The 24402-nt window shown below is 47.6% G+C and overlaps 1 protein-coding gene across 1 annotated transcript in view; it reads right to left on the bottom strand.

The window, feature by feature from the left end:
- LOC138497794 (mucin-3B-like) overlaps positions 1-24011 on the bottom strand; it is a 261045-nt gene extending 237034 nt beyond the window's left edge. Inside the window, exon 1 of the mRNA XM_069621499.1 lies at positions 23812-24011. Coding sequence (XP_069477600.1) covers positions 23812-23890 — 79 coding nt within the window. The 5' untranslated portion in view covers positions 23891-24011. The remainder of the gene's footprint in view (positions 1-23811) is intronic.
- Between the last annotated feature and the right edge of the window lie 391 nt (positions 24012-24402).

Raw genomic sequence — 24402 nt, 5'->3', positions numbered from 1 at the left:
AAGAAGTCCCTTTAAGAAGGAAGCACTTAAAAAAGCAAAGACACAATGGAAGAAGGTAGACCTCAAACCAGGCAGAAAGAAGGCAAAAAATGAATGCACAGCCAATAAGAAGGATCAGAGTGAAAAAGCGGTGCTAATCTGGCTGAGGAGCAGGCGTCTACAGTACCTCTACCTATGGAGCCAGATCGGAGTGGAAATGCGGTGTTCCTCAGGCTGAGGAGCAGGTGTTTACAGTACCTCTACCTATAGAGCCAGATCAGAGTGGAAATGCGGTGCTCATCTGGCTGAGGAGCAGGTGTCCACAGTACCTCTAACTATGGAGCCAGATCAGAGTGGAAAAGTGGTGCTCCTCAGGCTGAGGAGCAGGCGTCTACAGTACCTCTACCTATGGAGCCAGATCAGAGTGGAAAAGCGGTGCTCATCTGGCTGAGGAGCAGGCGTCTACAGTACGTCTACTTATGGAGCCAGATCAGAGTGGAAATGCGGTGCTCATCTGGCTGAGGAGCAGGTGTCCACAGTACCTCTAACTATGGAGCCAGATCAGAGTGGAAAAGTGGTGCTCCTCAGGCTGAGGAGCAGGCGTCTACATTACCTCTACCTATGGAGCCAGATCAGAGTGGAAAAGCGGTGCTCATCTGGCTGAGGAGCAGGCGTCTACAGTACGTCTACCTATGGAGCCAGATCAGAGTGGAAAAGCGGTGCTCATCTGGCTGAGGAGCAGGCGTCTACAGTACCTCTACCTATGGAGCCAGATCAGAGTGGAAAAGCGGTGCTCATCTGGCTGAGGAGCAGGTGCAGGAAGTACCTCTAACTATGGAGCCAGATCAGAGTGGAAAAGCGGTGCTCATCTGGCTGAGGAGCAGGTGTCTACAGTACCTCTACCTATGGAGCCAGATCAGAGTGGAAAAGCGGTGCTCATCTGGCTGAGGAGCAGGTGTCTACAGTACCTCTACCTATGGAGCCAGATCAGAGTGGAAAAGCGGTGCTCATCTGGCTGAGGAGCAGGTGTCCACAGTACCTCTACCTATGGAGCCAGATCAGAGTGGAAAAGCGGTGCTCATCTGGCTGAGGAGCAGGTGTCCACAGTACCTCTACCTATGGAGCCAGATCAGAGCAGAAAAACGGTGCTCATCTGGCTGAGGAGCAGGTGTCCACAGTACCTCTACCTATAGAGCCAGATCAGAGTGAAAAAGCAGTGCTTGTCTGGCTGAGGAGCAGGTGCCCAAAGTACCTCTAACTACGGAGCCAGATCAGAGTGGAAAAGCGGTGCACATCTGGCTGAGGAGCAGGTGTCCACAGTACCTCTAACTAGGGAGCCAGATCAAAGTGGAAAAGTGGTGCTCATCTGGCTGAGGAGCAGGTGTTTACAGTACCTCTACCTATAGAGCCAGATCAGAGTGAAAAAGCGGTGCTCATCTGGCTGAGGAGCAGGTGCCTAAAGTACCTCTACCTATGGAGCCAGATCAAAGTGGAAAAGCAGTGCTCGTCTAGCTGAGGAGCAGTTGCCCAAAGTACCTCTAACTACGGAGCCAGATCAGAGTGGAAAAGCGGTGCTCATCTGGCTGAGGAGCAGGTGTTTACAGTACCTCTAACTATGAGCCAGATCAGAGTGGAAAAGCGGTGCTCATCTGGCTGAGGAGCAGCTGAATAAAATGCCTGTAACTATCGAACTGAGTGTCATTTGTGGTGTCGTATTCTAGTGCTTTGGAGAAATGCCCAATATCAGCCTACTTCCTTAGAGAACCGCTGGTGTGCACCTGTTCCAATCTTTATTTTGTTCCTCCCATTTTTTGTAAATATGTGTATTCGTTTTTCAGAGGCAAAAACGGGGATGTAGAGTTAAAAGACACCTCTCAACAGCTTAAAAAAGCAAGGACCACCCACCGAGCAAACAAGGATCCCCGCAAATGATCATAGCGTGATCCCCCCCAAAACATGCCAAGAAGAGGGGGAGGAACCATACAAGAAACCCACACAACAGGATTAGATACACAGACCGCTGACGCTCGACCTGAAGTATTAGCCACACGTACAGATCGTTAAAAGTGCCCTCAGTATAAGTGTAGCCATCCTGCTCTCCCCTGACCTGGAACTCCATTTTCCCATATTTCGATTGGGGAGTCAAATTTTTTTAGTAAACAAAACCTATGCCATTAAAGCATAAATAATATTGGCAGTTGAATTTGAAAAAATCTGTTTCTGAATTGCAGAGGTTTTGTTGCCAGGAAACAAATATTTATTCAGCTATGACCAAGAAATGATCAAAGTCTGACCGGATTTTGGTAGTACTCTGGCCGCACGCCCATTATTGTTGAACTTCTGTATGCATCTAATGTTGTTGGTGTCAATGGACTTTTTTGGGTCAAGTCTTAATCAATAGTGGGCGCCATTCTCAGAGCCGAAGGTCTGCAGCGGGGGATGTGCGAGGTCATTATTTGAGGGGATTAAGATGTCCTACCCCATACTCCAGGGCCTAGTTTCTTTTTCCAATTTTCTGTTCACCGGAATTTTGATACGTTATGGCGAGTACATTTTTTTTTAAAGGTTGAGATCATCCAATCTCTTGCAAAGTGCGGAATGTTAATATTCCAAGATTGCGCACACCGAAGTCCTATGGCTTCTTGGTGCAAGCCTTCACCCCTAGGTGGGAAGCTTCATCCAAGAACTGCGCAGTCCCTTAAGTGTGTATGAAAAAACGAGGAGAATCCTGAAATCTCACACAACAATATTTTCTTAGGGTCAAACCTAAGCAGTGTCTGTGATGGCCTATACTGAGTCGGTAACACAAGGATCTGCATGAAAAGGTACATGGACAGACTTACAACGCGCTGTCAGTGTGATTGCGCCACTGTAAAGTGCTTGTGTGAACCAGGCCTACAGTCTCTGCAAGGAAGGGGGTCTCATGGAAGGTGCAATTGACTACAAAATGCACCTTCACAGGACTAAAGGAAGAACATTCCATTAAGAAAGATGTCTTGAAAATAAGTGATTTGATCACCAATCAAAATGATGTCCTAAACTATTATATTGATACAAAATCAGTACAATACAAAACAAGCAATACAAGACAAGACAAGACAAGACTTTGAAGTGGGTTGTTGCAGGTTGCAATCCCTGTAAGATAGTCCAGCCTGTTAACGCGCCTGGTGCAGAGGTAAGCGTGCACAATGCAGAAAAGAACCAGGATATGAGCGTGTATGCCCCTGAGACCTGGCTAAAGCCTGCCTGGTACAGCGCCCCACAACAACAGAAGACTTGTGCTCCCACTCTCGATATTTCAGTCCCTCCACGACTGAAAAAAACAAGAAAAATATACTTTCCAAATTGTTGCTCATACACAAAACAATTGAACATATCTTCTCTTGAGACATGCATGTTACTTCCTAGCTGCATGTCCTGTGATCCGTGAGGGCTCTGGTCGTGTAGCAAATTTGCTCCTCTTGTGCTTCACTGCCTCCGTAGTAAACCTCTGCGTGCAAGATGGATTGGGGCGCAACCTGTTCCCGCCATTCTGCATTGGTGCATGCTTTCTTCTCTTTAGGCAATCAGAAAGTGCGGAATGCCAGCTCTAATCACAGTGGAAGTCTGTCTTCTATGCTTCTCTTTTTCCTTGTCACAGCTTCCAGCTCTTTTGCCAATCAGCAAGCTTGGAATAGACGTGCAGAACCGTCTGCAGAAGCTGTGATCCAAGCTTGCCTTTGTGATGTGTACACACTGGGCACTGGTCGAGGAGACACAGACAAGCTGTGTCCCAGGAAGCCTCAGGTGTAGCTGCCCTTTCCCCCATTGTACAGGATCTAATAGCATTAGAGCCCTTACCACTGGGCTGTGGACAACACATTTAGGGCTTGGTCATCTACCACACAGAGAGCCCTCTGGCGATCCTCCTGGGCCACTAATTAGAGCAGAAGTCACCTACCACACAATGAGCCCACTGGTGAGAGGTCCTGGACCACTCGTTTGGGCAGTGGTCACCTACCACACAAAGAGCCCACCGGTGAGCGCTCCTGGACCACTAATTAGAGCAGAAGTCACATACCACACAATGAGCCCTCTGGCGAGACCTCCTGGACCACTAATTAGAGCAGAAGTCACATACCACACAATGAGCCCACTGGTGAGAGCTCCTGGACCACTGATTTGGGGAGCAGTCACCTACCACATAACTCTGGTCAGGGCTTTAACGATTCATTACCCAAGCAGCAAAATTGGCGGTAAATTCACCTCCTTAATTGGGGAGACATTGGCATATGCTTTCTAAAGACCACAGCCCTAATTCCATTTTTGGAAGAAATGTGCACACAGGCATGGAGAGGTCCTCACGATTAATTTGTCCAAGATGAAGACACTAGCAAATACCTGACGGAAAGTAAATTGGCTATGAGTGCCAGTCCGCAATAATCAAATGACTGGACCAATATTGCCATAATGCCAAGGATATATATATGCTCTCTAGGAATGTGTAACATATGTCATGTACTGCATGATCTGCAAGCTCAAATGCCTATGTGGTCTCCAAATAGCGCTGTGCGCATGTTTTTCACCTATGGGTTTGCGCTACTTTCATGTAGATGGCATAATGCATTATTGATGTATTCTCAATTCCCGTTTTTCCCGCAATGCGTATTTCCGTTATTCTCGTGGTTACGCCTCCTGGTGTTGCTCCTGGCAGTCTTTTCTTTATATCTATTATGTGCTGGCATTCTGCCTTTGCCTTGATAAGGGGTGCTACCCAAAACCATTGTCAGCGAATATAGGGCGTGCCTCTCCCCCCCACACAAGCATTCAGTGATGTCCAATGTGGGGATTTCACATGCAGGTGCTCTGCTACGATAAATAAGGCACTGAATATGCTGACACTACATTTTGTTTTCGGGTTTCTTTCTCTGTTTTAGAGTTGAATTTTGTATATAATCCCACTCTTCATACGTAAAGAGGCCAGGCAGGGGCGTTGCTAGGGGGGGCTAAGGGGGCTATAGCCCCTGATCTTTTGGTTGTAGCCCCGGATAGAATCTCAGGAGCTACAACCAAAAGACTAGCTAGCCCCCAGTCCCAACAGTTCTGACATCAGCTTAGCCCCGGGTCTTTTCCAGACCTAGCAACCTGAGGCCAGGTGATCGAGTTTCGATGATTCTTCTCTTCACTATAGCAACGCAGCTAAGCATGGCACTGGTGCACCTGGCACATAATGCTTAATTTGCCATATAATCCGCTCCATTCAGTTCATCAGCCACATATTAGGAAGGCGGTGGATCTTTGTGGTGTCCTTGGAAAAAAGCGTTTGGAAAGAGGCTCCTTTACATGGGCAGCCGCAGTCAGCGTAACTTCTCAGCTCCTCGTCTTCAAGAAACAACCAATCTCCTTCTCCAGAGGATGCCGGAGGACTGCTGTATAGAAGGGGGCCTGCACCAGGATTCCAAATGTGGGCGGTCACTGGTACTGTGCCAAAGGAAACCGAGCTGCAGCTCCCTGAGGAGGCCCGGCAAGGCCGAAACATGTCTGGGATTGGCTTGTGTTTCCGGCAGAGCAGACCTGGCCTAGTAGTCTGGGATGGGCTGCTCCTATTCGTGGGAGTACATGGCTGATTTGCATATGGCTGGACCCCTTTTGCAATAGCACAGACGGGCTAAAAAACTGTGGTGTGGAAGGTTGCCCAGAGCGGTGCCAGTAGTTCTAATGTATTCCAAACCTTTCACCTATCACTTTTTTGGTTACAGGTGTAATTCGGGACTGGGAGAGATGGGTAGCAGGGCACTTGAGAAGAGTGGGGTGTGACAATCTTGTGCATTGTCAAATACTGTGAGAAATAAAACAAGACAGTTGCGAGAGAATGCTGACCAGCCACTGAACAAAACAAAGCAGAGCAGGACAGTCGGGAGTCCCAAGAGCTCTGGGCAGAAAGATGTAATGGAAAGAACACCTATTTATCTATGTGTTCATTTGGACGTTTTATAATGGGCCAAAGAGCAGTACAGCCCTCAAAGCACGGGGAGGAGAAATGGTATTAGAGGAAAGGAGAAACGCCCTAATCACAGTAAAGACAGCATAGACAGTGCAATAAGCACATTATCACCGCATACCCACTTTCCTGCAAACAAAGCACCAGCCTAAGCAAACAATCCAGGCCAGAGAAGTGGATTCTAAGAGGCCGGAGGCCTTCTTGGAAGCCACCCTTTGTCTGACTGCATAACAAAGGCAGGCTGGCTCAATTGTCCAGGAGGGATTTCCTTTTCATGCAGAATTCTGCTTTATGTGAGCATATAAAGAAAAGAAAACGTAGAACAGTGTGTTCACAACAAAACACAGCTATCCTAGCGAGCTTCGGCACTGTAACACCGCTATGGTGGGCGTGGTCACAGTACCAAGCTTTGAGGGTAATACCAACGTGCTCCTATAGCGCTTGTAAGTGGGTGTAATCCGGCGTGCAGCGCTATATAAGAACTCAAGTTATCATGGCAAAAACTGATGGCACAAAATCCAGTGTGTGCAAATGTCAGTGCTGGATTGGGCAGCAGGATATGCTGGTGTTAGTTGTGTGGTGGTAGTGGGTAATTCTACGTCCTGGAGTAACACACGCGTGCGTGCTCGCCACCCAGGGAACACCACACCCCCACGATCGTGCAGTTCTTGACCTTCCTGTTGAGACTGCTTTGTAGAGTGGCAGGTGGTGAAGGAGGCGCAATGAACATCTTCTCGCGTGGGCCTGCATAGACACCACTGCCCTCTGTGGTGAGACACCTTGGACCGCAGAGAGCAAGGTGTGTGTAGGAGCGCCTGTTTCATCATTGCATATTGCAATAGGAGTGCCGTGTTCAAACACGCTCTCCTTTTCCTGGGGAAAATGTGGTGAACTGGGTTGGGATGAAGTCGCCACCCCCCTTCCCACCCTCCGGCTGACGTCGTCTGTAGATTTCACGCTGCTTTCCTAAAGTCTCCATCCTGGATCCTGCTGCTGGAGCAGTGCTGGAAATGGAAAAAAAGACTTCGGGACTGCACCTGGGGCTGGCGGACACAGCAAGGGGTTTGGTCGGAAGTGGTGTGTGCGATGGGGGCCACGAGTGGAGGGACAGCTGGAAAGAGGCTTGTAAAAAAACACAGAATAATACATTTGAGCAAAACTGGTCCGGTTCTAGCTTGACTTTCCGGGGCCTGAATGGAAGCCTGCATTTGCCAAAAAGCAAAATAATTTCAGCCGGAAATAATTTCCCCTGGTAGGAAATGCTGGACCGAAATGTAACTAACTTTGTTACACAGCATCTAGCTTTCTGCATGCCTCCCTTCCCCAATCACCCACCAGTCGCACCTGCTGAGCTTTAATCACACTTTAGCGTACTTAAGTGCAAAATAAACAAGCATTGCGACCCGGGGTTTTTATATACTCGCCTTTTGCATTTCATGCATGTGGTGAATAGGGCCGGGCCTTGTACTTCCAGTAATGCCCGCCCGCACTCGCAGAGCTGCCCTACAATGCCCAAAGTACATTGCATGGATTTTAGTTCCCCTCTCATTGTATTCTAAACAGCACATATTCTCAACACATTGACTTTTCATGTGAAGTTGATGATAGGTTTGGGGATATTATACACACCGCAGAGGGCCCGCGTATCATACCGCAATCTATCACTCTCTCTCCCTCCCTCTCTCTCTCTCTCTCTCTCTCTCTCTCTCTCTGCACTCTTTCTATGTCTGTCACTCTCTGTGCCTCATTCTATGGCTCTGTCTCTTTCTGGTGGGCGTTTGCTAAAGCCCCAGCAGTTTATGTCAGCTGTGAAACAGAGGAAAAAGAAGATGCCTTTGCTTTAAAGTGGAGAGTGGCTGTGGTATTTTTTTGTTTATTTATAAAATCAAAAGAGCGTAATTATTTAATGCACAAACATTGTACACTGCTTCTTCTAAAAATGTTGCAATGTTCACGTCTAATGACCATTTCACTATATATTTTAGTCCTAAAGAGAACATTACAACTGTCTTACTCAGAAAATCACTTTACCAAAACCTACACTAGCCATTATATTGATAGAAGGTTAACATTTCAAGGCAGACATGCTGGTACGCTGCTATTCTGCTTTTCGACATACCCCTATGAGAAAGAGGAACGGGTCAAATGACACCAGTGAGGGTTCCAGGATGCTTTGCATAAAATCAAAGGGCATATTTAGAACATAGGAATGATAATAGATGTTTACTTTTAACAAATATCTCTGTCAAAAGAGGGTTTTATGTATTAATCACAAAGTATATAATGCACATTGGGGTTGGTTCTCTTTTCCTTTTTCCACAACACTCACCCTAACATCAAAATGTGTATAACATTGAACAACATCTATGCTGCTTGAAACAGCATCAGTACTGGGGCAGGTTTGGGATTTGGATGTGCAGAAACAATGGACCTTCATTTCAAACCATGCTGGTTCTATGAGCAAGGCTGGTTGGGCACCTGCTTAGTTGCTACAGCACAGACATTGTAAGAGAAATATATCATTAAAAACACGGTGAATGGTTCCTAAAAGCATATGTAATTCACAGAGAGAGCGATTGAATAACTTCACATTGTTCAACTCTTGCCTTCTTTTGTGTCATGTGTCCCAAGCAGAGTACATACAATCAGCCTCATACTATCACTCTAATTAGAAACAACAACATATTTGACAGACTGCATCTGCCTTTTGGAGAATCTGTTTTGGTGCACTTCCACAAAAGAACTTCATCAGGACTAAAAAACAATGTAGTGTGTTCCACGGCATGGGCCTACTCTTTACACTACTGCCTGCTTTCCCTATTGTGGGAAACTAGTTTTATAGTATTTTTCTCTATTTGTGTGGATTTTCCAGGTCACCTCTTTTGCCTTGTATGCTTGTTACAATTCACTAAGAGCCCCAATTTACAAAAATGTTTTCAATGGGACATTCCCATGTTAAAAGACAAAAAAAAACGTTTGTGTAAATCAGGCCCACGGTGTGCAACCAATGTTTGCATGATCCTGCTCAGTTTCAGCCCGGACGACATTTTGCTAATTTCTTATCTGGGCGTCAGTCTGCTTAATAGTGGGGTATGACTGGAAACATGGAATCCCAAAATGCCACTGCTGCAGGGAGTTTGACACTCTCAGACATTCGGATCTGGGCAGAGGTCTTCTGCTTGGTGTTCAGTGGTGGCATTTGTGGGGCTGGTGTGATGGTGTCTACTGACCGCGTGGTTGGCTGCATGTACCGGTTCTAAGACAGAAGCGTTTTACAATGGCGCTATCCCACAGTGGGAACACTTCTGTGAAACAGGCCCCAAGTCTATTTTTACATTTTATTTATTTATTTGCATGTTTAAAGCGCTCACACAGCCTGGGGGGACTGTTACAGGAATATGTCTTAGTTGCGTATTTATAACGCGTAGGGGTGTACCGAACTTCAGCTTCGAGTAAGTATTCGGCCGAAATCAGCTAAAAAGTAATTATTCGGTGTCGGCCGAATGCATACTTGAAGCCTTACTCGAAGCCAAAGTTAACACACCATAAATTCCTGCACTGAAAAGACCCGCTCCCATATAAAAGCAACGTGTTCCCCTTGTATGCAGAGCTTAAACACAGCAGTTGCTGCACAAACCAAATGAGCCACTACAGCATACTCCGCCTGTCACACAAATGGCATGGCACCCTTCTCCTGGCCCATCCTCTGACCCACGAAGGCACTTGTGTTCAGAGCATCGTCAAAGCCTCACTTGCTCTGCCCTTCCCGTTCATATACGTCCGTACAACTCTCATACGTATGAAGATGCTTGGTTTTTATTCTGTATGACATGTTTTCAAACCAGTGTTTTCCTTGGCTTGAACATTTCGCAATTCTTGCAGAGTTTAGTGGATATAGCTGAAATCATGAAGCGTCTAAGCACTATAGCAAGACATGACACTTTTACCACATGTAATGGTAGTCAATGTATCAACCTGAATGATAAATTAAGGGCTATGGTGGACCTGCAGCAATTCCGGCTTGAAAGACGTGAGTGCTTAACTCATGAGCTATCAGCTCCCCTACAACGAGCTATTCACCTGACAATGAAACTGGCGCCCAGGGAGATGTGTTTAATGACTTCGTTTTTATGTGATTAGACTTTAATTACTTCGTTTTTATGTGATTAGAAACGCACGCAGCAGAGAACCACTTTGGAGCGCTAAGGAGTAAGAAAGGCGGCAGGCAGGCCCTGTGCAAGGATTTAGGAGGCCAGCAGGCCAGTGTGGGCATACTTTCTGAGTCTCAAGAGATAAAGTGACTTGCCTGGGCTCCCACATTATGGTCCTGTGGGGCTGCTGGGATCACAAATCTTTTGATACAGGCTTGCTCCACAAGTCACATCTTGACCATGGCACCATATCTCCTCCATTACAAGTCGGTGCTTGTCGTGGCGGGTGGTTAGGGGGCATGTTTGGCTTGACTGATAGAGACTTATTGGGATACCATGATGAGGCCATCAACGGTATTTGCTACTACCGTCAGAGGAGTGGTGTTGGTTTATGTGGGTCTGCCCTGTGCAGCCACCTCATGTTGCACCCCCACGGTCAAGATTGGATTTGGGGACCTCCTTGCAGAGGCGTAGGGTCACAGTTTACCTATTAACTGCTTTTGAGTCTGGTATCGTATACCCGTCTCTCAACTGTGCATCTGAAACATTCTTGTAACTACATGTAGCGCTTAGATGCCACAGGGATTTGTACACTGATATAACTGAAAAATAAATAAATAAAATAATACCTTTTATACTCCGCCCCTTAGGATTTTTGAGTGAGATAGTATGGGACCCCACGCCTTTCAAGGTGCTCCGTCCGTTCTTTAAATGTAGGACAGGGGCGCATTTTCGGAACAGTCCGTATAGTGTGACCCCAGACCTTTCAGGGCCCACCCCCCTGTGCACTATACACTGTGCTTGGAAGCCCTATGGCTGGCATGCTTCACAGCGCCACACACTCAAGCAAAGAGACAAGTAATATAGGTCTACATGGCAAACCCAGCTGGGGATGCCACCCTACAGGTACAGGTAGGGCGCCGGGATAGCAGAGAAGCAGGAATGGGTGTCGAGGGGGTGGGAGGGCAAAGGGGGACAATCATGGTTGAGTGTAGCAATGAGCAATCGGCGGGGTGTCCTTTGAAGAGTGAGGTGTTCGGGCCCTTCCCTCGGTGTAGGATGAGAGCATGAAGGGGCATTATTATGCTCGCATAGATTGAAAAAAATGTTCTCAGTCTGAAAGAGGTATCGGTCCTGTGAGTGAGTGGGAACGCACTGCAAACTAGACCGTCTCTCTGCCCTGCCCTCTGCTGATAACCTGCTCTAAAGCGGCTCTCCCACGGATAATAGATGTGACCGTTAATCCATCACTCTATGTTCCTCACAACCCACCAACACTTGCCAACGCTGATTGGGCGAGGAACTGTTTCCCTGCCGCTGTCATTCCACGGGGTTGCTAAATTAACGGGGAGATGGCATACCGCAGCTGCAAAACTGGTTTTCTGCTGGGCCCTGACTCACTTTGTCTCAAGAGAGGGATAAAGACCAGCTCTTTGGCTTATCCGTCTGTCTCATCTGCCAATTGCCAGTGTGTGTTTGCAAGACATAATACTTCTGAGCACACTTTCCACTCCACCCAAAATTGTTTGTCACTAGGCGGAGTCTGATGTCGGTAAGCTAGCTCTGTGGGTTGAGCGATAACTGCAGGTACTTGGGTGAAACCAAATTGAACATTGAAAGGGCTAACTTGTGTTATGAAATAACAGCAGCTTTTATGAAAGCGCCATTGAAGAATTATTAGTCTGTCGTAGATTTTTATAACATTTTCACTGATTCGATTGCACCAAAACTTTATGATTTATATTCACACTTTGCAGACATAGGACAAAGACCTGGTTCTTGCGGCGAAGCTCTATTAATTCTTTTCCCAAAACCCGACAAAGACCCCTCCCTAGTTAAAAATTATAGACCTAGTTCTATCATCAAATCCGACTTGAAAATGTTCGCTAAGATCCTCGCAAAATGTCTTGAAGTACATCTTCCAAAACTTATACACCCGGAGCAATCTGGTTTCATCAAAAATCGTTACACATCATCTAACTCTAGACTTCTTTTTAATATACTCTCTCGCTCAAAAAAATCTCAGGATCATTTAGCCCTTCTAGGTCTTGATGCTGGGAAAGCATTTGATCCAGTTTCCTGGCCTTTCGTGTTCCAGTCCCTATCTTGGCATGGTCTCCCTCCCAATATCATAAATCTTTTTTTTGTTGTTATTTCTTTTTTAATTATATGCAGTCAACATGTAGGACAACCAAAAGTCATTAATAATAAACAAAAGCAACTGTCCGGATTATACATAAGGTCTCCATAACATTGTTAAGAAAAGGAACACAACTTATATTTGTGCCAAACATGTATCAATGAATGAATCTAGTTAAACTTCAGAAAAAAAATTGAGAGGGGATGACATAAGACTAACGAACAGAAGATATAACTAACTTGACAAATAGGACATAACGCGGACATAGGGTAAGGAGGGGAAGGAGTAGAGGGATACATATTAAAAGAATCAAGGTTATTCTTCACATGACAGAAAGGCAAGGAAAGGTTGTCATGTCGATGTAAGTTTGCGAAGTAGAGCTGGAGAAGAAGCTATAGAGTTTCCAACCTATGCATTTTACACTTATTATTCCACCACCATTTATAATGAATGCGATGTACATTTTTCCATTTGGTGGTTATGGTTTGGAGTGCCACCATGAGACATAAGTCAAAGAGTAATTTAGTATGAACATTAGCAATTGCTGAATGTAAAAGGGAGCTTCCGAAAATAAGAATATCAAAACAAAAATCTTGTTGGGTTTTAAAAATAAACTTGATTGTTCGCCAATCAGAAATCCAGAAGGGCTTAACATGTTTACATTCTATAAATGTGTGTGTGTGTGTGTGTGCTTAAAAGAGCCTGGGGCTAGTGATCAGGTCCAGCAGAGATCATTAAGTAGAAGGCCACATTTGAATAGGGATATAAAGGTAACAATGGCTCTATGGTGGAAGAAAAACAGGGTTGGGATTAGGCTGGCTGATGAAGCAATTTTCTAGATGTATTTCTACTGTGGAGGCCAGTCATATTGAAGGCCAATTTCATGAATCTAATCAAAATCCTTTACTCTTCTCCCACGCTGACAATAAGTAACACCTGCTATTTACAGCACTATGAAGCAACAAGTTGACAATAAGTAATACATGCTAATTACAACAATACGACACAACACGTTGGCTAATTTTAACCTCAGCTATTTCCCCAGCTATTTTCCACACAATGAAACCTCACATTGACAATAGGTAACACCTGCTATTTACAGCACTATTAAAGAACATGTTGGCTAATAGTAACATCCGTTATTTACAGCACTATGAAATCTCTAGTTGACAACAAGTAAAACCTGCTAATTGAATCACTACGAAACAGAACGCCGACAATAAGAAACACCTGCTATTTACAGCACTATGAAACAACACGTTGGCCAATAGTAACACCTGACATTTACATCACTTTGACACCTCTAGTTGACAATACGTAACACCTGCTATGTAAAGCACTATGGAGCATCACGTTGACAGTAGGTAACACCTCCTATGTGCAGCACTAGGAATCAACACGTTGTTTTATAATAGCATCTGCTATGTACAGCACTAGGAAACCTATAGTTGACAATAAGTAACACCTGCTATTTACAGCACTATGAACCATCACGTCGACAATAGGTCAAATCTGCTTTTTACGGCAGTATGCAACTTCAAGTTGACATAAGTACCACCTGCTATTTACGGCATTATGAAACAACGCGTTGGCTAATGCTAACATCTGCTATTTACAGCACTATGACACCTCTAGATGACAATAAGTAACACCTTCTATTTAAAGCACTATGAACCATTATTTTGATAAAAGTTAACACCTGCTATGTACAGCACTATGAAAAAACACAATGGTTAATAGTAACATCTGCTATTTACAGCACTATGAAACGTCACATTGACAATAGGTAGACCCTGCTATTTACAGCACTATGAAACAAGTTGGCTAATAGTAACAACTGCTATTTTCAGCACTACGAACCCTCCAGTTGACAATACAATAAATAATACCTGCTATTTAAAGCACTATGAAACATCACGTTGGCAATAGGTAAAACCTGCTATTTACAGGATTGTGAAACAGCACATTGGGTAATAGTAACATCTGCTATTTACAGCATTGTGAAACAGCACATTGGGTAATAGTAACATCTGCTATTTATGGCACGATGAAACCTCCAATTGACGATAAGTAACACCTGCTATTTACAGCACTATGAAATATCACGTTGACTGATATCTTAACCGCAGTAGCAGGCTCTGTATGTAAAAACAAATCAAGTTGCTAGCATTAGGGCTGGTCGTAATTGCCAAAACACGTGTTTGTGGATTGCAGAACGCCTGAGGGGCGGACATCCGATACACAAGGAGAGAGATCTACGTGACATCGCCGACCCCCTCCCTGACGACACCCGCTGCGAGAATCAATACGACTGATTCCCGTTCGTGGAATGGATGCCATCGTCGTGAGGGCACTGATTCCCCTGTATAGATTCCTCGTCCATCTGCACACGTGTTCTTCACCCTCTGTGCTTAAATGGGGTCCACCCCATACCCTGTTGGCAACAAGCTCCCGCCTCCACCTGCCTGCCACCTCTGCTCTGCTCGCCTTCCCTGCCACATCGCTCCGTCTCCCTCCCCACTGACCCTGACAACATATCCTGGTGTCATTCTACACATGAACACCTGTATGATGTTCGTATTCCACCCCATCGTAGGATACAGCACTTTAAACAAATGTGCGACTTTCATTTTCCACTCCCGAAACATCATAATAGGAGGATAGAGCACTTTAAACACATGTGTGACGTTCAGATTCCTCTGCCCTGGTATTATAACAGGCAGATACAGCCCTTTAAACACATGTGTGACTTTGTTTTCCACTGAGGTTACGTCATAAGAGTAGAATACAGCATTGAAGCACATGTGCCTTTCATATTCCACTGCTGTGACATCATAACAGGAGGACACAGCATTTTAAACACGTGTGACGTTCATATTCCACTACCCTGCCGTCGCAATAGATGGCTACACCACTTTAAACACATATGTGACGTTTGTACTGCACTGATGTGACGTCATAATAGGAGAATACAGCACTTTATGCGCATGTATAACTTTCGTATTCCACTGCCGTGACGTCATAATAAGAGGATACCAATTTGCATTTTTTATTTGCAAACGACTTCCTCTCAAAAGATTTCTCTATGTCAGACGGTAGCTCCTCAGCAATCATCAACGAGGCTGATTCAAGAGCGCCCCCAATGCTGCCGGCGGTCTATTGTAGCATGATTCAAGAGCGCCCAATGCTGCCAGCGGTCTATTGTAGCATGATTCAAGAGCGCCCCCAATGCTGCCTGCGGTCTATTGTAGCATGATTGAAGAGCGCCCCCAATGCTGCCTGCGGTCTATTGTAGCATGATTCAAGAGCGCCTCCAATGCTGCCTGCGGTCTATTGTAGCATGATTTAAGAGCGCCCCCAATGCTGCCTGCGGTCTATTGTAGCATGATTCAAGAGCGCCCCCAATGCTGCCGGCGGTCTATTGTAGCATGATTCAAGAGCGCCCCCAATGCTGCCTGCGGTCTATTGTAGCATGATTCAAGAGCGCCCCCATTGCTGCCGGCGGTCTATTGTAGCATGATTCAAGAGTGCCCCCAATGCTGCCGGCGGTCTATTGTAGCATGATTCAAGAGCGCCCCCAATGCTGCCGGCGGTCTATTGTAGCATGATTCAAGAGCACCCCCAATGCTGCCGGCGGTCTATTGTAGCATGATTCAAGAGCGCCCCCAATGCTGCCGGCGGTCTATTGTAGCATGATTCAAGAGCGCCCCCAATGCTGCCGGCGGTCTATTGTAGCATGATTCAAGAGCGCCCCCAATGCTGCCGGCGGTCTATTGTAGCATGATTCAAGAGCGCCCCCAATGCTGCCGGCGGTCTATTGTAGCATGATTCAAGAGCGCTCCCAATGCTGCCGGAGGTCTATTGTAGCATGATTCAAGAGCGCTCCCAATGCTGCCGGAGGTCTATTGTAGCATGATTCAAGAGCGCCCCCAATGCTGCCTGCGGTCTATTGTAGCATGATTGAAGAGCGCCCCCAATGCTGCCTGCGGTCTATTGTAGCATGATTCAAGAGCGCCCCCAATGCTGCCTGCGGTCTATTGTAGCATGATTTAAGAGCGCCCCCAATGCTGCCTGCGGTCTATTGTAGCATGATTCAAGAGCGCCCCCAATGCTGCCGGCGGTCTATTGTAGCATGATTCAAGAGCGCCCCCAATGCTGCCTGCGGTCTATTGTAGCATGATTCAAGAGCGCCCCCATTGCTGCCAGCGGTCTATTGTAGCATGATTCAAGAGTGCCCCCAATGCTGCCGGCGGTCTATTGTAGCATGATTCAAGAGCGCCCCCAATGCTGCCGGCGGTCTATTGTAGCATGATTCAAGAGCGCCCCCAATGCTGCCGGCGGTCTATTGTAGCATGATTCAAGAGCGCCCCCAATGCTGCCGGCGGTCTATTGTAGCATGATTCAAGAGCGCCCCCAATGCTGCCGGCGGTCTATTGTAGCATGATTCAAGAGCGCCCCCATAGCTGCGGGCGGTCTATTGTAGCATGATTGAAGAGCGCCCCCAATGCTGCCTGTGGTCTATTGTAGCATGATTCAAGAGCGCCCCCAATGCTGCCGGCGGTCTATTGTAGCATGATTCAAGAGCGCCCCCAATGCTGCCTGCGGTCTATTGTAGCATGATTCAAGAACGCCCCCAATGCTGCCGGCGGTCTATTGTAGCATGATTCAAGAGCGCCCCCAATGCTGCCGGCGGTCTATTGTAGCATGATTCAAGAGCGCCCCCAATGCTGCCTGCGGTCTATTGTAGCATGATTCAAGAGCGCCCCCAATGCTGCCTGCGGTCTATTGTAGCATGATTCAAGAGCGCCCCCAATGCTGCCTGTGGTCTATTGTAGCATGATTCAAGATCGCCCCCAATGCTGCCGGCGGTCTATTGTAGCATGATTCAAGAGCGCCCCCAATGCTGCCGGCGGTCTATTGTAGCATGATTCAAGAGCGCCCCCAATGCTGCCAGCAGTTTATTGTAGCATGATTCAAGAGCGCCCCCAATGCTGCCGGCGGTCTATTGTAGCATGATTCAAGAGCGCCCCCAATTCTGCCTGTGGTCTATTGTAGCAGCATCCCCGCAGGATCCTTTTCGAGACCTCCATTAAGAATACTGTCATCTATTCCCGTGCACCTGTTCTTCCTGACTGCCACCTGACTAGCTGCGCACTGTGAAGTATTGAGTACATGTAGGCATCCAGCACAGCACACACACAGAGCACGTGCACATGACATGTGCCCTTAGCGCGAGGATCTGCAAAAGAAGGATTCGTGCCTTGGCACCCGCACACACGCTAAACGTGTGCACCCTGCCATGTAGGTACCTCTTCTGCGCATGCACTGCAACGCACGTTATGCTGTGGTGTGATGGGGCACTGTGCCTTGGCACATACTTGTGTACAGAACGTATCTGCACAGCACGCAGTAGCATGGCGTCATTGTGCCCTGCGCCAGTCCCATCCCTTCACACACTACCCTTGAGCGCGTTATATAGAACAAATATAAACACGCAATCCCCCAACCTGTGTTGGGGCTCATTTATCGACCTCAGAAGGATGAAAGGCTCCGTTAAGGTGTTTAAGAACAGACTAAATCAGTGATTCACCACCTTAAGTGTGCCTGAAATAAACCTTTAATGGGTCTAGCAATTATTGTATAGCTTTCCAGAAAGACAAATTATTTGGTATTCCTATTCTTTCTTATTTAGGGTCACTGCTGAAAGAGTTACACTTGTGTAACCCTTGTTCTTTTTTTTTTTTAAGAGGCCTGACCAAGAAAGCCAGCCACTCCAGTAGCAAAGAGCCACATGGCGCTGGCCACAGCCCAGGAGCTTGAATACATTTTTTTTAAAAAACACGTTAAAAAAAAACATTCTTTAGGGGTAGCCAGAGAGACCACAGGGGTAGCAAGGAAGACCTCAGGGGTCTCAGTGGCGACCCCTGATGACCCCTAAATTACGTCCCTGGTATGCACAAGGTTTATTGATCCAGAATCCTGGCCTTCTAGATTGTGCATACCTTGTTATGCCACTAAGGTTAGAGGTAGTGCGCGCTCTGCCCAAACGTGTGTCTGAGATCTCAGCTTGGGGATACATGGCACCTTGACATGGCATCTGGTAGACCACTAGAGCGAGCCTTGCAGAGTCTATGATGTGCCTCGGGACCTTAAGGTGAAATCTATCAAGAGTATAGTGTCCCCCGAGCCCTGTGCTGTCCTATTGAACGAGCATTGCAGTGGGAGGGAGGGGGGAGGAGACTATATAAAACAAAACGAATACCAGGCCCCCACTCGCATCTCCCCACAGTAACCAAAAGTGGAACAAAATAAGTAGCAGGCAGAGGAAATGCCACAACCACTTGCTGTGATGTCATAGCATGTCATTCTGAATTCCACAATCCTCTGCCATGACGTCACAGTGCGCGGGTACACCTTCCAGAAAGTGAAATATTTGCCAAAGCATACACAACACGGGTACATGCAATCTGTTCTTTCAAAAAAGCCCTTAGGCACCCTTGTAAAGTGAAGAAGGCCCTGCTCGTGCTTCTTTTTAATGAGGAGGTCTGGCCATTCGTCCAATTAGCCAACACCTCATTGCCACTAAAAGCTTGCAATGCAACGAACTCTCCAACAGGCCTCCTGTGTTTTGTGAGGCGTCCCCCTCCCAGTGTATCAATAGGCCCGTCCAGTGCCACTAAAGGTCAGAATGAGCTGGGGCAGTAGTCCCAAAGCTTGGAATGCAACCAACTCTCCCCCAGGCCTCCTGTGTTTTGTGAGGCGTCCCCCTCGCAGTCTATCAATAGGCAAGTCCAGTGCTACTAAAGGTCAGAATGAGCTGGGGCAGTAGTCCCAAAGCTTGGAATGCAACCAACTCTCCCCCAGGCCTCCTGTGTTTTGTGAGGCGTCCCCCTCGCAGTCTATCAATAGGCAAGTCCAGTGCTACTAAAGGTCAGAATGAGCTGGGGCAGTAGTCCCAAAGCTTGGAATGCAACCAACTCTCCCCCAGGCCTCCTGTGTTTTGTGAGGCGTCCCCCTCGCAGTCTATCAATAGGCAAGTCCAGTGCTACTAAAGGTCAGAATGAGCTGGGGCAGTAGTCCCAAAGCTTGGAATGCAACCAACTCTCCCCCAGGCCTCCTGTGTTTTGTGAGGCGTCCCCCTCGCAGTCTATCAATAGGCAAGTCCAGTGCTACTAAAGGTCAGAATGAGCTGGGGCAGTAGTCCCAAAGCTTGGAATGCAACCAACTCTCCCCCAGGCCTCCTGTGTTTTGTGAGGCGCCCCCCTCCCAATGTATCAATAGGCCAGTCCACTGCCACTAAAAGTCAGAATGACCTGGAGGAGTCAGTCCCAAAGCTCGGAATGCAACCAACTCTCCCACAGGCCTCCAGTGTTTTGGGAGAAGTCCACCTACCAATGTATCAATAGGCCAGTCCACTGCCACTAAAAGTCAGAATGACCTGGGGCAGTCAGTCCCAAAGCTTGGAATGCAACCAACTCTCCCACAGGCCTCCTGTGTTTTGTGAGGCGTCCCCCTCCCAGTGTATCAATAGGCCAGTCCACTGCCACTAAAAGTCAGAATGACCTGGGGCAGTCAGTCCCAAAGCTTGGAATGCAACCAACTCCCACACAGGCCTCTTGTGTTTTGTGAGGCTTGTGCTCCCAATGTATCAATAGGGCAGCCCACTACCACTGAAAGTCAGAACGGGCAGTCACAAAACTTGGAATGAAACCAACTCTCCCACAGGCCTCCTATGTATTGGGAGAAATCCACCTCCAAATGTTTCAATAGGCCAGTCCACTACCACTAAAAGTCAGAATGGGTTGGAGCTGTCAGTCCAGGAGCTTGAAATGCAACCAACTCTCCCACAGGTCTCCCGTGTTGTGAGAAGAGTTCACCTCCCAATGTATCATTAGGCCAGTCCACCACTGGTGATGCAATTTCCAGTTATTTATCTGATGTGGTTTATAAAACAAGCAGTTTTGTGTCAGGGTGCCAACAGCGAACATGGCATGGTTAAGCAATTGGATAACATGTAGGGATGGCAGGTGGTGGGGCCGTGGCTGACGGGGGGGGGGGCAAAGGCTTACAGGCGGGGTTACAGCATTCCACTCTGGTCCCAAGGACCCTACCCCCCGGTATGTTTCCTTGGCAGACTTTGCAGTCGCTGCAGGACTCAGTCGGGCCGCCCTCTCATTAGAATCCCTGACAAGGAGCCAAATCCCGCTAAACCCTGCTAATAGGAGGACGTTACCGCCGCAAACGTGTCATGCGCGCCTTTAATGCGAGGCTTCCTATGCCCCAGCCGATATCACTGGAAACGAATGCCAGACCAGGACCCGGGCTTGCACAAGCACCCGGAGCGCAGCCACAAGTACCAAAAAAGGCTGGGCCGCCCTGCCTGCACCGGATCACAGCAGTGCTGGCGAGAAGCAGCAGCTTCGCGGGAGGGACTGACAGCCCCCTCCCTCTTAAGATCCGGTGCTGTGTGCCATCCGCAAAGGGCCTGCAGCAGACTTGCGGGAGAAGGGGTGAAGGCCCCATTAGAGCAGTGCGAACCAAACATTGTTATGCTCTGCTCCCTTTCAGAAAAAATACTTTTAGTCCGGTCCCCAAATTCCAGAACTTCTTCTATTAGCCACCCCCACCCCCTCGCTTCGCTCGCCCTCCCCACACTCTGGACATCCTCTGAGTGCAGTAGAGTAAGAGCGGTGACTCCACATCATCGGCGCACCTCTGTTCCACTGCGGGTCTTCATTAAACAGTTAAAAGCATTCTGGGGGTTGTAGTTTCAGTTAACTTCAAGGCACCTGACAGCATAACTTTAAGTAGGCTGAAGCCTCGCACCCCCAAATCCCCTTTCCCCCTCGACCCCCAGGTTGGGCCCTGGCAGGGTCTGCAGTTTGGGCCTGACACAGGGCCAGACCAGGGCCCAAGCCACTGCACACACACCCCTGTTGTCGACACCAGTGCTGAGTCCCCCAGCTTGGCCGCCATTAACCTTCGATGCCTGCAGGCTCAGAACCACGAAAGGAGCATTTGGAGACATTGACAGCTCCTGGCTCCTGCAAAGCGCTGACAAGCAGGGAAGCCTTTGTTCTGATAAAACGTGTCTTTCACCTTTCTAAAGCGGGCATTTGCAAACGATTCGTAATTTTGGGGCCGCAAACTTGAATGTATCATTTCAATTTTTGTTATGTGTGTGGGGCGGCCGTGTACACTGCAAAGGTGAGTCGACCCTCTGCTCCTTTGTTGTTTTAGATGAAGGCGTTACGTCCTGCCTGTTACACATTCATTGAATTTATAGAGCACCTTGCTCCAAATGCGACGAACAAGGTATGTCAAAAAGCAGTAGAATCATGATCAAATGCAAACATGGGTAGAAACAGAAGAGGGACAAGCAGGCAGAATATACTGCCAAGAGAAGATAAAAGATGGGTTTTTAGGTTTGATTGGAAAATACGAAAAGATGAGGCCGAGTGAAGTGACTGGGGAAGAGAGTCCCGATCTTTAGGCGCTCGAAGAGCAAAGGAGCGGAAACGAGAAGAAACACGAGCGGAATTGGGAACCGTTAACACACTGGTGGCTGCAGCGGGAGGTGCATTGACACCCTGAGCTATCTTCCAGCTGTTGAGCATTCTGACATCACATCTCTCAAGGAGCTCTCGCGCCCCGAGAGGGGGTCTGGTTCTTACACTGAGCCATTTCCAAGTAAATATTATTTTTTGACAAATGAGTAGATTTTCATGAATATTGATTAATACATTTAAGGCACAATTTAAATAGAGTTGCCTGTCCTTCGTGACAGTTTGCAATAGATTGCTGATAAATTGCTTGTGTCTGTTCTGCCGCTCTATTAGTTCCATGGGCCACACCTGCACCTAGGGGGCGCCAGACACTTTCCGGCAACTGCCACCGAGCATTGTTTTTTTATTTTTTATTGTGCAGTGCTTTATTAAATAAAAAAGTACACACTTTAAATTATGATATCATACACCAAATATACAAACACCACAGGTATTGACTCTGCTTGCCCTTTGGTGCCTCCCGCTTGAATGCTCATTCTACTTGCCCTACCTGACACCAATCATTTGCCAGGGAAAGGCCATAACTTGAAAAGTGTTATCGCCCGGACATGGCGTCATCTAGGAGACTATATTAAAAGGCAGGTTTGGTACGCTTAAACAAATGAAATATACAGCGTGGTGAGAGCCCGGATATATAACTTCAAAGCACTGTCCATCCATCACATGTGTTATTATTAGCGTGAGTCAATAGCACCCATTTCGTTGACTGCACAATCCCAAAAAACTGGCAGGGGACTATGGGATTCGAACCTGTGACCTGCAGGTAGAGCTTAGTGACGTTTGGTTGCATACATTGGGCCTGATTTACAAAAGCGGTTTTCAATGGTAACATCCCATTGAAAAACAGTGCTGAAAAAACGCTTTTGTAAAACAGTCCAATTGTTTTGTACAGATGTTGAGATTCATTTATGTAGTTCTTGCTCTGACATCTTTAGTAAGAGGGAGCTGACACACTGAACTACCCTAATTAATTTATTTTTACAACTCACACTGCACTTGGGTATGAGACGCTGTTACAGGAACATGTTTGTTCCTAGTTTCATATTTATAACGCGCTTAAACACCCAGAGGTTATTAAGCGTGGACGCGGGGGTCGAACCTGCGTTGCTCACGTTGCCGCTGAGCTACCCTCCCAAGGACGAGTTGCTGGAAACGGTGCTCATCGTATAGCTCCAAAGGTATATGCAATTAACACAATACAATTGAAGGCGGCCTCGCAATGGAGCAACCAATTATTTGAAGGTTAAAAAAAAGTGTCTGTGGATCAGCAAGACATGACTACTAGTCCTGGCTTCCTGACCCAATGCCACTGTGTGATCCTGGGCAAGTCACTTTGCCTCTGTATGCCCCAGTGGCCCCATCTGGCAAAACGGGGAGTTCTTTGATGCAGTCAACATCTCAGAATATATATATATATATTTTTAAACTGAAGATTCCGTGGCAGCTGCATGCAGGCACGCGTTTGACATGTTCAGGGAGCAGGACTTACGCGAGTTGTGGATTTTGTTAACATAGGCAGAAGCCTATTATAAACAAAGGTGTGGTGGGAAGGGGCTGCACAGGGCAGGGGTATCCATGGTTACCAAATCTAAAAACACTGCAATAAGCAGATGAACGGCGGCTGCACCCCTTCATTTGCCGAAAATGTCCAGCTGGTGAGCAGGGCAGACAACCTAGGAATTCACGCCGGGGAGAACCTCCTGGGTGGCACTGCCCATGGGCAAAGGGCCAGACGTGGCCCTCGGTTAGAGGAATGAGATTGAAATTAAAAACTTCACACAGGGAGAACAACTCGTTGCAAGGCCACCCCACTTGCGCAGGAAACAAACCAAAACCCGTGTGCGTGTGTCATGAGGGGTAGGTTCATTTCAGCCATGCCACTTATGCAGTGTGTTCTGCTCCCTGGGCACGCGTCTGCCCTCCCTCGGTGTGCCGGAGAAAGAAACGGTTTCTGCCGCGCCGGGATTCAGCGCAAGAGCAGTCCGCGGGTCCTACCTGAAGAGGTGGCCGCTATCAGCAGCAGGCACAGCAGCCAGAGGGGCCGCCGGCGCCCGGGCGGGATCTGCCAGTCCATTCTGCACCTGTGTCCGCTTGCTTGCGCGAGTCCTGCGCCTCCGGATCCCTCCGCTCGTCTGAGAGCTGCGGTGTCTGCCAACAATGTTTAAAATGCGGATAAAAAGTCAAGTCACCTGCGTAAGGCAGGCATCCCGATCGGTGCGTTCCTCTGAGTACACACCTTGCCCCGCCCTGCGGCTTAAGGTGCGCCGGCTGAGCGCCGGACAGTGTTCTCGGTACCGTAGGTGAGGAGCCCGCAGAGAGGGCTCGGCCCCAGAAAAGTATGAGGGGTGAGTGACTACGCCAGAGCCTAGCCGGCGGGCAAGTGGTGTTGCGATGGACCGCGCCAGCCCTCTCAGGAACGCAGGGGTGATTTATTGGAGAGGAATTCCAAGTTCATAGCTGAAGGCTGTTGACTGCCTCTATAGAAACGATTGTCGGCTATAGTCCGCAAAACACTGCCGAGAACACCGCGATGCGCGCCCGAGACATCTCTCGCCAGTCTGTCGCTCCCAGGCAACGGCCAGGGCC

The sequence above is a fragment of the Ambystoma mexicanum genome, chromosome 1p, assembly GCF_040938575.1.
Source record: "Ambystoma mexicanum isolate Mex_15411 chromosome 1p, UKY_AmexF1_1, whole genome shotgun sequence".
Classification (NCBI taxonomy): domain Eukaryota; kingdom Metazoa; phylum Chordata; class Amphibia; order Caudata; family Ambystomatidae; genus Ambystoma; species Ambystoma mexicanum.
Note: the sequence above shows the minus strand (reverse complement) of the source record. Positions and strands in the feature narration are given on the sequence as shown.